At 43.1% G+C, this 12,071-nt stretch overlaps 1 protein-coding gene across 4 annotated transcripts in view; it reads right to left on the reverse strand.

Moving 5' to 3' along the window:
• Window positions 1–12,071, reverse strand: part of LOC142563166 (uncharacterized) — a 55,399-nt gene that overhangs the window by 19,212 nt on the left and 24,116 nt on the right. For 2 of the 4 annotated variants that reach the window (XM_075673717.1, XM_075673716.1), the window contains 2 exons: window positions 3,596–3,742; window positions 472–557 (listed from right to left, as the gene is read on the reverse strand). The exons of 1 other annotated variant lie outside the window; for it this stretch is intronic. In XM_075673717.1, the coding sequence (XP_075529832.1) occupies window positions 472–557; window positions 3,596–3,683 (174 nt within the window). In that variant the 5' untranslated portion in view covers window positions 3,684–3,742. The remainder of the gene's footprint in view (window positions 1–471; window positions 558–3,595; window positions 3,743–12,071) is intronic. One more of the 4 variants, XM_075673715.1, reaches the window with a different exon arrangement.

The raw sequence follows: 12,071 nt of genomic DNA on the forward strand, positions 1-12,071 counted from the left end.
CGCGTTGGTTAATTCAAACCCCACCAGTGAGCCCTCAGGCACGGATGGTTCCTACAAAGGCTTGAATACATCGCATTCAGCAGTAGCGATCGCGCAGATGTGAAGCTCTTTTAGCGAGATTGATTTCTACCCTTTAGTGGTGGACATTCCGCGCAGATGCGATTTCATTCGTGCCCACGGTTTTCATGCCATAAGCTGGAGAAAATTTTACGCATATCGGATCTCAACGCCTCATGATGGCTGGCACGTGTTCGACCGGAACAAACAAAAATCACTTCAAACAATGTAAAAGGCTTCAATTAAGTGTGCCACCATTTCTTCGTTCGATATTTAGGATAAATTACGGACATAGGACTGGGCCATCTTACGTAAGAGCGCATGCTCTCTTTCAGGTACATCATCGTTGTATTCTTAACCTGCAACGTGGTTATACTACAGAACTGGCATACTCGATAGACGGTACCTACGTACGGCCTGACGCCTTGATTGCAGGGAGTGTTCACAGTAGAACTGTACAAGCCGTAGAAAGCTCGACAATCCCCCACCGTCGTGCACACCTGCAAGCGTGAGTGAATTATTTTACAAAAGCACAGATTACTGTCGCATCTGCATTGATATAGGCGAGTGCTTTTGGATAAAAAGTTCGGTGAGTTGTTAAGGTTACATGATCTTGAACTGTAGCGCGACATGATAGACACAGAAACTAGAAAAGAGGACAAGCGCAGTCTGCTTCTGGTCTCCGTCTGTGCAATTTCGCGCTACAATTCCAGAGTGCTTCTGATGTGGCAATTTTTTTTATTAGAAAGCCTTTAAGCGCAATGGTTGTGGCGTCTGTGGAAATCATATGAAAGGTGAGGTGGACCTATTTGGTCGCTAGTATCACAAGGCCGTGTGAAAAATTCATTGCTGGTTATTATAATTTCAAAACGACTTCCACGGAACGTTGCCGGGTATTTGCGTCTTATCTAATAGTATTTCAGAATTTCTGGCGCTCCCGGCGAGCTTTCTTTCAAGGTTTGTTAGACGGAACTTTTGAGCTTTTCAACTTTTCGCTTAACTCAAACAAAGTGTTGCAGAGTAGTCAAGTCGGCGCGACCGGTCAGATAAAGAAAAAATTTGCAGCACTGGGATGAGCCTGCCTCCCTGTTTGCCAGAAAAGCTGCCTCGAAAATTTCGGAAAATGGTATTTATCAAAAGTTTATTTTTTACACAGTTAGGATGACAGAAGCAAAGCATTTCCACCATGCATTATAACTACTCCTTAAATCTCTGCGTTCGGTGCGCCCAATGCTGTTTTATCAAAGCCTCGAAAGAATAAAAAAAGAGTTCCTTCACGGAGTATTAACGAGTCACACTGCTCGAAAGTAGTATACCTCCGGCTACTTCTTTTCCCCTGTCATGTCAATTATAAATGTCCGCAAGGAAGTAGATATTTTAAATCAGTAGGCAAAGGACCCTTTGGTACTTCCGAAAAGCTCACACAAGGAGGACATGCCAACAAACGCGAGTTTTCAGCACGTGTCCGTACAGATACATGATCATTTCACTGTTTTTCTTTCAAAGGCCACTAACCGGCCAAGTATTGTCCCTTGCGTCTCCAGTTGACTGCTGAGCGCCCTATGTTCGTAGCATGAAGGTGCCCTTAGCTGAACATATAAAGGGCCTCTGCTACAACTCCACCTGTATGAAACATGGAGGTGTCAATACCTCTTACTTGCCCTAGACTGGCTTGGAAACTGCACCGCTCAAGCTATAGAGATCCTCAACAGAACCGGATCGCAAACACACCCAGTTCGCACCGGCAACACAGACCGTACTCCAAGAGCACTAGCACTATTTTTCAGACCACTATACTAAAAATAACACGCTAGCAATATATATATATATATATATATATATATATATATATATATATATATATATATATATATACATACATACATACATACATACATACATACATACCGGGCATGCTTTTGCCTAAATATTCGTTAATGTTGCAAGCGCTTGCTTGTGTTGGTTATTTTACTGCGACAGCAATCATAACGACACTCGAGGAAAATTCTCACCATGCCCCGCGCACCGAATGCTGTGTTAGTTCGATGCGATGCGTGTGATTTTGAATCTAGAATGATCGGGGCTTCATGTGCAGCGCCCTCCCTTGCACGGAACTGTTAGAAGACACGTCAAAAAGCCACGAAGGAGGGAGGAGGGGTACAAATACTGTTCGGGATTTCCTATAGTGTCTGCTGACGTTGGTAGGGAATTTCGCTCATTGTTCAATACGTAGCAGATATGCATTAAAAATGGAAAATTTCTTCTAATGTAGAGCCTGGGATAAGTCCGTGATGACCAGGCACATTTAGCCACTTCGGTAGCGAGATCCTAGTGATAATGCAACCTGTCAAAGAAAGCCCTAAAACAGCCTAGGTTAAGGCATAAGTTCATTTCAGTTATACTAGTGTCCCCATCACATTGTAAATTTAACGCTTTGCAATTACCAGAGTGCCGCACTCATGCAGCATAGACGAGTTTTCTCAACGCAAGAGTTTTGCATAGAAAAAGCCGAAGTGTAGCATGTTATTTCAAAAAGATCCGTCAAATGTGCTCGAGGATAGAGTTCGCATTATGCTTTTATCGATTGCTGGCATTCCAAGAAAAGTTGGCAGAAACGTGGTTACCGAGACAATGATACGAGGGCAGAGTTTCCATTTGACACTTTTACGTTTAGCAAGAAATTAGCGCTGTATCTCAACTCCAAAAAGGAGACAGAGATACTTCAGTTTGCATCGGTGGGACAAAGTTGTTGTCTAAAGAGTTGTAATAGAACCCTCAAATTTGGCTGCTTCAAACTTCCGAGTCTCTTTTTTTCATGGGCTGTTGTTTTATGGGGGGTACATCTCAGAGCAATGCAATCGCGGCTTGCAGGATGGCTTGTTACTGGCTTTATTTTACATTTCGCGAGTTTTCTGTACGACGCAAAAAAACAATGATTACGTAACAAGTAGCGAGTTAAAAGCTGCTAAAAAACGTTTCCTAAACGTTCTAAAGCTTTATCGAAAAGTTTGCCCAAATAATACCGCACTAATAATTGCATTTAGGCGGAATACGAAATACATTCATACGAAATACTCAATAATTTTCATTCTTATGTTCAGACGGCCGCAGTGTTTCTGCATTCGTCGCGCAAATACTAAGACTGGGCTACCCACTGAAAGTTTATGCTGTATGAGGTGCTGCAATTTTACGTAAATCATACAGTACGCTATAGCTTTCCGCATATGGAACTTTTGTCACAACATTTTCAGTGCCCAGTGTCTAAAGGTCGCGAAAAATCTAGCAATGTTTGGCTATGCACGGGTACGTACGACATAGGAACGCGCCTAGCAATTGTGCGCCCGTCTCCTCTTTCGGCATCCTCGACTCTGGGTCTCTGGTGCTAAACACTCGTTTCTGGAGCGAGGAATACGAACGCAGGGAAAAACACAGAAACAACGCCAAACATTAATCTGTGTTTGTGTTCTTTTTTTTTCTATGGTTGCGCTATATTAGGTTCCACTATCTATTTATTGCTAGCAGGCTTCATCACACGTACCTTGTGGTATCTCAGTCGAAGTCAAGATGACTCTGAAACCTGCATGTAATTTGATGAACATCCTCTGTAAGCCGCTGATTTCTGTCATTCCGACCGCTGATGGTCAGTGGAGGCGGCAATTAAGAGTAGACTGTCGCCTTTCTGTCACTGCGCACGTGAGAGAACAAACATAATCGACATGAATTGAAGCAATCCTCCTGCTGTCCGCTCTGCGAGAGCAGCAGAATTTCACGACGGACACCGCCATCTTCCGATTAACAGCTTCCCTGAAAAACACACCCTGCACTCTCGTTTTGAGCAGTCATCTATTCATTCCATGTATAAAAAAATACATAAATTTGTATCTACGCAGAAGTAGGGCCTCCGTGGCACATGAGCGAAACGGGATCTTCGCTGTTTCATAATAAAGAAACCTCAGTGCAAGGACTGTACAGGCTATCAATGCCTAGTGTCCCATCAAATTTAATCAAGGATTGCAATTATGCCGACGCCCTCCTGGACCCCGCGAAGCGAGCCACGAATCGAACCTGCTAATTGTGTTCGCTTTAGTGCATAATTAGTCGAGCTTGTTTACGCAATTTGCGAGCGGTAAATTAAGGCAGAGCGTCCAGCAAGAAAGGTGTTGAAATTTCTAAGAAACGTCCGTTTGTCAGCTTCGAACTTCCGAGTCCGTTTTTTCAGGAGATGCCCCTTCATGAGCGTTATTTTTCATGGCATTGAAATTGCGGTTTGCAGGTTGGCGTGTTACTGGCTCTATTTTACATTTCGCGAATTTTCTTACGACGCAAAAAGCAATTATTACGCAACGTTTGGCGAGTTAAACGCTGCTAAATTAGACGTTTCCTAAAACGCTTTAATGTTTTATCGAAAAATCTGCGAACTATAATACTTCAAATGTTCGTGAGTTATTCCGCACTATTTGTTTCATTTAGGGAGAATGCCAAATATAGTACGCATTGCTGCATACAATAGACAAAAACATGCATTGGTTCGCTTCTTGCTTTAATGCTCCGGCACATTTTGAAACCTGCGTTAAACTGACCTGGGACAGCCCGTATAGAATATTGTTACAGTGAGGGTACGTAGAAGATACTGGCGCAGCAAATGCCGACGGATGTACATGTGTGTACTCCTTTTGCTTCGTGACCATTTTTTACCTGCTAACCACTACTACGAAGTTCTACAAAAAACGAAGGGTAAGGCGGTTATACTCAGCACAGCGAGGAATATCGATATAATTGCGACTGCAAGGTGTTTAAGGTTTCAGTACTTAGTAAAAGGAAGCTTTCATTTAGGCCGTGCATAATGATGGTGATAGCTTAATAGCTAAGTGGATGCTGAAACAAAGTTATTAGACGCGAACTTGGTTGGTCGGTTTAGACCTAGAATACTTGTTTTGACCGCATCAATGTTCTGTAAAGCGTTATTCGAATTTTTTATCGGAACAAACTGTACACCGCGATTATTTGGAGTTCCTGCAGTAACGGAGGTATTCGCTAGTGGTGAACTTCCCGCCCACAATTAAATATTAGCCCATAACATGCTGTGCGACATACACCTGCTGATGAAAGTGGTAAATGGTAAACATGGTAAATAAATCACTCGTGGTAACATGGTGATAAATAACACACGCACATGCGTGTGCGTGTGTGATTTACATGGGAGATGGTATGGTGGGTGCGATTTGAAAATATTTATGCACCGGAGGGGAAAAATTTTAGGCACCGCGCTTACCGCTCTCAAAAAACTGGGGGGAGCTGATTATACAGCTAAAATTAGCATGCGCAGAACCTGCGCGGTGGTCTAGTGTTAAGATAGTGTAGATTGATAAGGTTAGGCGGAAACCTGACGACACGATTACGACTCAATAACCTTAACTGCTGCCGTGATGAAACGGTCGAAGCTTTATGTCATAATTTACTTGAAACTCACTACTCCAATAAGTAGACGCGGAAATAAAATGACGTACATAAACAGGCGCGAAGAGAGACGGCACGCGCATTCATACAGTCTTAGGGCGGATGTAATTGATTATCAAACGCTGTTCCTTCTGTGGCTATCATTGCCAGGATTACAGACATATTGTGTGGCGTTTGGGTCTACGGTGAGAGCAAGTTGTCAGATCTAAGGCGGCATTAAACTGGCTCCAGTATATATAGGTTGCATTCGTACTGCGAGGCGTCAACCAGGCAAGTCTGCTTACGACCACGTAGGTTCTTATCTGGCATGAGTTGAGGACATCATCTCTTTCGTGCTCACATATCGTGTGCATTTCCCGTGTTCCTGCTCAGTCAGTTCACTGAATACGCAGGATGTGCAACGTTTTCACTCGTGAAGCACGTTGCATTGCGAAGCAGTGAACCATATATTCGGCTTAAAAATATTAGGCTCGATGCAAAAAAATTATCAACCAAATATATTCATCCGAAAAAAAAAATTATTTCAGAAAGCACACGAGAGGGCGATTCCGTGATGTAAAATGAAGGTATATAGATTGTCAGGAAAATAAAATGTGAAGGCACCCGACCATATTCCTAGTCGGTTTTAAACATATCTGACTGTTTTACGTGTATTAACAATGTGCAATCCTTCCAGGTACATCGCGCAAGCCTATTCGTCTTTCTTTAGACGTGTCCTTCCAGCTATTTAAAGCTTGCGTGTACTGTCTCCACAAAGCGCTACTGCACCCGTATTGAAGAAACATGTTCCATTTAGGAAGAAACGCTGAAATCTAGTAACTGAGGCAACTTTACTTCCAAATAAGGAGATCGGCTTTTAATTAACCTTCCTAATTCCTCTTGCTCAACAATAAAGTACCAAATAATAATTCAGTAAAATATACCTAACGATAAAATATAGTAACAGACGTTCATGTATTATGCACTGCTTTTAAACATGCCGTTCATTTGTGAGTAGCCCTTTTTTAACAAGCATCGTAAACTTTGTAGCATGTTCACATAAATAGTAAATTTACATTACCCTTGTGTTGGCTCGAGATGCTCTAACAAACGTATAACTGCGATGTGTGTGTTTTTTTTTGGTGCTAAGTTACACGTTGGTACACTCCGTGCTTTTTTTTAACCGAACGATTTTAAGCAATTTTTGTAAACAGTGAAAGGACTTGAGTCTTCGTAAAGTTACTAGGATTTACCTTTTTTCTCCACACCGAACGTATTATTCAAATTAGACCTTATTTTCCTTAAAAAAATTTGCACATTACGTTACCACTTCATCGTAAATCTTCTGCGGTGCACAGACTTTCGAAGTGGCTGTCAGCACGCATTGTAGACAGTCGCATATGGATATAACTGCGTAGGAAACCTAAAAGCTTCTCTAAAAGACGTCTTTCGACCTCTGCTACTCTACCTCAACGAATGCCTAACAAGAGTTAGAACACGCTAGTCTCATATCTCTTGGGAACCAGGCAACCCCATTTTTCAGAAATAGCTCCACGATCTATCGGTCCGTATTCACGAGATTTCACCCATTCGAATGACTAATTCTACATATTGGAACATAGAAACTGAGATCAAGATTTCATTAGCTAATAGGTTAACCAGGACGTGAGCAATATTACGCACCATAACTACTCGACAAGTTGAAACTGCTCGACAAGAAGAATGCAGACGCCACAGCCGGGATGCGAACGCGCCACCTTCGTGAACAGCAGCAGAATGCCGCAGACATTGACTTGCCGCGTTGCGCGTGAAGAAGTGAAGACTGCCAGCCATTCTTAGAAACAGAGAGAGTGGAGTGAAATACCTTTTCCAGCAACGCGTGATTATCGTTGGCCGACACCGGTACCTCCTCAGTATATGATGATTACCAATCGTTGGAAATTCTTATTAACTTTATTGACTTACTTTTGAAAAACAAAAAATGCTGCCACTGCAGAATTCTTCCATGCAGCACACAGGGGCTACGACGTTCAGCTAATAACACGAAGCAGACTCCCTTGCCATCTATAGCACTTTCTTGTAATTTCGTAATTTAACAATTTCATTCCTTGCCGGGTAACGCTCAACGTAATTACATTGCATTTTCACAAACCAATCACATATAATTAGTCACATTGTTGATCACACAAGCTGTAATAGGCGACGCAATTCAAGGACCCTGGATCTGGCAGGAACTGCAGCAGAACGCCGGAGATGGTGCCTCGCAGCAGCCCCGCGAATTCACATGTTCAGACGAGCAAACCAGGGAGCTTAACGTTTATTTGCTGATGTTAGCGCATCGCCAGATGTTAACCAACTAATTAGACAGCTGCCTGTATGTCTAAATAGTGAAGGCCCCTTAGGACGTTTATGCCAGATCGCCTACGGACAATTCTTTACACATTTTCATTGGCCCTACCGGGAGCGTCGTCTTCGTGTCGCAGGAAGAATGAAACATTGCGCATCTCAGGGGAACCATAAGCTGAATAACGACGTTCTTGTATTCCGAGATGTCCATGAGCTACAACGGCCTGCTTCCAGGCCCAGACATGGAGCGAGCTTTCGGTGTCGCTGCTGACGACTTCACGACAAACACGACAGAAAATAACCGATATAGTTTTTAGAGCGCAGCTATTAGGCGTCTGTTCCTGCGACGAGCGTCGGAGTCGTCGTACCCGAAAAAAACGAGCAAATGCGAACGCGGAGCGCGGATGAAAGGCGGCGACAGCGAAGAGAGCGCGAGCAGGAAAGCGGAACCATGAGGCGGAAAGCGCAGGCGGAGGGTATGGCGAAAGCGGGAGAAGAAAAGTGTAGCGGTGCGCAACACCGGCTTTGCGGTGACGATTGCCACGAGATGGCGCCAGCCTAGCGCGCGTCCTTTGTTCCCTGATGACACCACCGATACCATATACGGAGACAAAGCGCTGCCAATTTCCGTCTGCTACTGTGGATCGCAACCAAACATCACTCACGCATCACCCACGCGCTACCTCTCGCGATCTCGAGATTAAGCAGGCAGTGGCACAACACTTCGCTTCATTTGCAACGTGCCGCACGATACAGACCTTCCGCGCCAGCCAATATATCGCGAAATGAAAACGCCTATACAGTCGCGCTCAAATTTCGCATCAGGAATTATCATAATCGTAGGTGATAATTTTTTAAAGCAATCGCTTGCGAAGATAAGCAATGTCTGAGGCACTGCAGAAGGCGCACTGAATGTGCCTGACTGTCAGCTCAAGAGAGTTTGCGTGTATTCTCGGGCTTCTTGCATGCTTGATAAACACTTATGTAGCGCGTATCGATCAGCAGATAACTGTATCGGGAGTTTTGCATACTGGTACAAAATTTTGTCATCATAACTTTTCATCTAATTATGATATTTGAGAAGTTGATTACTTAAGACTAATTGTGCAATAAGATGGAATGCAAAAGAAATTAATATGGGTATCTCCAAGCGAAGGCGAGAACGTAACCTTGGTTCTTTGCAGCTACATGGCATTTGCACGTTTTTGAGGGCTACGTGGAACAAACTATATCGTGGACTGCAGATTTCAAAGACAGTCTATGACAGCACATCTTTTGCCGACAAATTTCAGTGGTTTTTCTCCAAAGTACCCATCTGGCGACCTATAGAACACAATAGACTAAAATAAATTACTTTACAACGCATTTTGTCAAGCGGCGCAAATGTATGAACGAAACTAACAACGAATAGTCTATTGGCCTTATGGACTGGCCTGATAAAACGCTGTGACTTTATTAAATATCACACGAGAGCCGCAGTAATTAGCTTCTGGAGCTGCGAAGGAAATTAAACGACCTTGCAAACTTTAAGATCGCCATGAGAAGCGCGCCTTGTGCTGGATGTCGCATAATCCTATATTGTGAATACGCATTGAAGTGAAAGGCCGCACGAATTGCTCGCTCCCCTCTATGTTCTCCAGCGTTGTAAGTGAGAGTGTTTACAGTCTTCGAGTGAGATAGCTCACACTTTGCTAAGCGTCCATGGTGCCATGGTTGTAATTAGTCAGCGAACGTTCATTGCAACTTTTACGGCTGATAATTCTTCGAACCTGACTTCCTGTAGTCGCCTAGTACCTTGCCATCTACATCAATACTTCGCTTTCGGAAAACAATCCCTCTTTTGTTAAGTCTCAAAGGAGCACCGGTGTTTTGCGTGACTGGATTAGAGCATGAACGGCGAAAGCTGCAGCGATTGCTCAACATCTGCTTGCTTTCTTGGGCTATGACAGTTTCCACATATTGCGAAGTGCCACGGCAAAATGACGTCTGGCACAGTTTTAAAAACCACCGCTGCAATATCTACTTTGGCTAAATTGCGACTGTTGTGTACTACTAATGTAGTAATCGCAAATCTGCAAAGGTTTTAGTCGCCTCATTTCCTTAACAGCTTCCAAATGATGCCTCAGCAAAAGAAGTGCGCAACGCGGTTAAGGGCTGTGACAAAAATCCCGGACATGTCCCCTGGACATCTTCAGTGTGCCACTGACATTCCAGAATCGAGAAAGTAACGGCAATGAAGGGCGCAGTAAATTATAAAATACTTCTAAGGAATGGCTACACTGTATGGCCACCTCATCAGCCATTCATTGTTGCTTTATTTTTAAATCTTATCCTTAAGTGGAGAACATAATGTTTTGTTGAAACAGTTCAGCAATGAGGGACGAGAAGATTCTTGGCAATAGCCAGGAAAAAACTTTATTTGACTAAATGCAATGTGGTTAGTTTATAACCTGAAAAGTGTTATACTCGTACGGGATGAAAAAAGAAGAGGGTTGAGACCACAGCTAAATTTGTCGAAATTTTCCTAAATGTTGAGACCACAGCTAAATGTTGTCGGAACAGACTATGCACTTAAAATAACAATACTGACCGAGTTGTTCGGGATAAAGTCCGTTCAGAAGGAATTAAGAAGCAGATTCACAAGTAGGAGGGTTCAGAAGGGTTCAGAAGTAGCTCCAGTAGCTCCTCAGCTAATTAGCACCCCACGGAAGTACATTTTTTGGATGGGTCTTCGGAAAGCTAGTAACGCTAAGATACATGTGAAGAAGCTTCTGTACAGCAAAATTATGCGTCCTAAACTAGTGTGAGAAGAGCGTTTTTTCTTGGCTACAATCTCATGTTTTCCAAGGTGGTCCAGTTCCGGCTTAATTTTCGGACATCCTTTTCATTCCAGCTATTTTTAAGACACTGTTGGCAGGCATTTATGACGCTGAAAGGCGAGCACACAGAGACCACACAAAAGAAGCAACTCCGGCAGGACCCATCTCGCAATACTGTCGACGTAAATGCTTTTAGGGTTCAAGCAATGTACCGGCATGCCCTTTGGCTGAAAACAGTTAAGAATCTGGGCCACTATTGATGTATTTAGGATAAGAATTGCTCGTAAGAAATATCGAACAGTTGCTTTTCGAATACGAATAGTGCGCATAAATACGATTATACGATAAGGAATATTCTCAGATCTCAACTGAAAGTTTTGTTATTAGAATTACGATGGTGATAGTTGAGTGATAAGGTGTGTAACACGTGACAGCCCCCTGGAACAGGCTATAACACAGGGGCGGGGGGTGGGGGTGCTCGCGAGCATAATTTTATACAATTACTTGTGCAATATGCGCAAACAAGGCTCTGTGTACTAAAATCCAAATTTACATGAAAGGAAATTAGTGCATGATTAGAACAAATTAGAAGATAGAAGCACTGATAATTCATAATACATCAAAGCATTCAAGAGAAATTAATTGGAAGCAATACGAGAAGGATAGCAAAAATGCCAAAGGATCATCATATAGAAAACAGCTGAAAAGTTGTGTCGGTTTGCACAGGCGCATTCACTTTTTGAATGCTTGAGGGTGTTGTATCAACATTAAGGTTATTTATTAGATCAGAAATCATTCTTCACACTTCTTGTTTCGTGCGATAATATCAGCTCACATTCCACAGCAACGTACAGCCGCAATCAGAGTCATCAAAGTTAAAGCTATACGAGTGCTACGCATGCATGCACATTCAGAACAATGAAAGAAATACGGAAACGATTAGAAAGCTTGAACTGAGCGTAAGCCAAACATGTCGGCTCCTCAGAAGAATCGCCAACAAGAACGCAGGCATGAGGCAGGCTAACCTATTAAGGATAGTACAGTCCTTCGCGATCAGCAAGATCACATACGCAACACCGTACCTTAAACTAACAAGGGCCGAGAAAAATAAAATAGAAATCATCATTAGGAAAGAAGTTAAAAAAGCCCTAAACCTGCCACCATGCACATCTACGCAGAGGATACTAAACATGGGCCTTTCAAACACCCTAGAAGAGTTGATCGAAGCCACACTAGTCTCCCAGCTACAGAGACTAATGAGAAGCAGAGGTGGTCTGAGAATTCTAGAGAAACTAGGATACAAAACTAACAACAAAGTAAGAAACACGGGAGCCATTCCGTCACAAATCAGAGACAGGATACGCATACCACCACTCCCGAAGAATATGCATCCCAGTCAACACCAGGACAGGA

Source organism: Dermacentor variabilis, chromosome 11 (assembly GCF_050947875.1).
Source record: "Dermacentor variabilis isolate Ectoservices chromosome 11, ASM5094787v1, whole genome shotgun sequence".
Classification (NCBI taxonomy): domain Eukaryota; kingdom Metazoa; phylum Arthropoda; class Arachnida; order Ixodida; family Ixodidae; genus Dermacentor; species Dermacentor variabilis.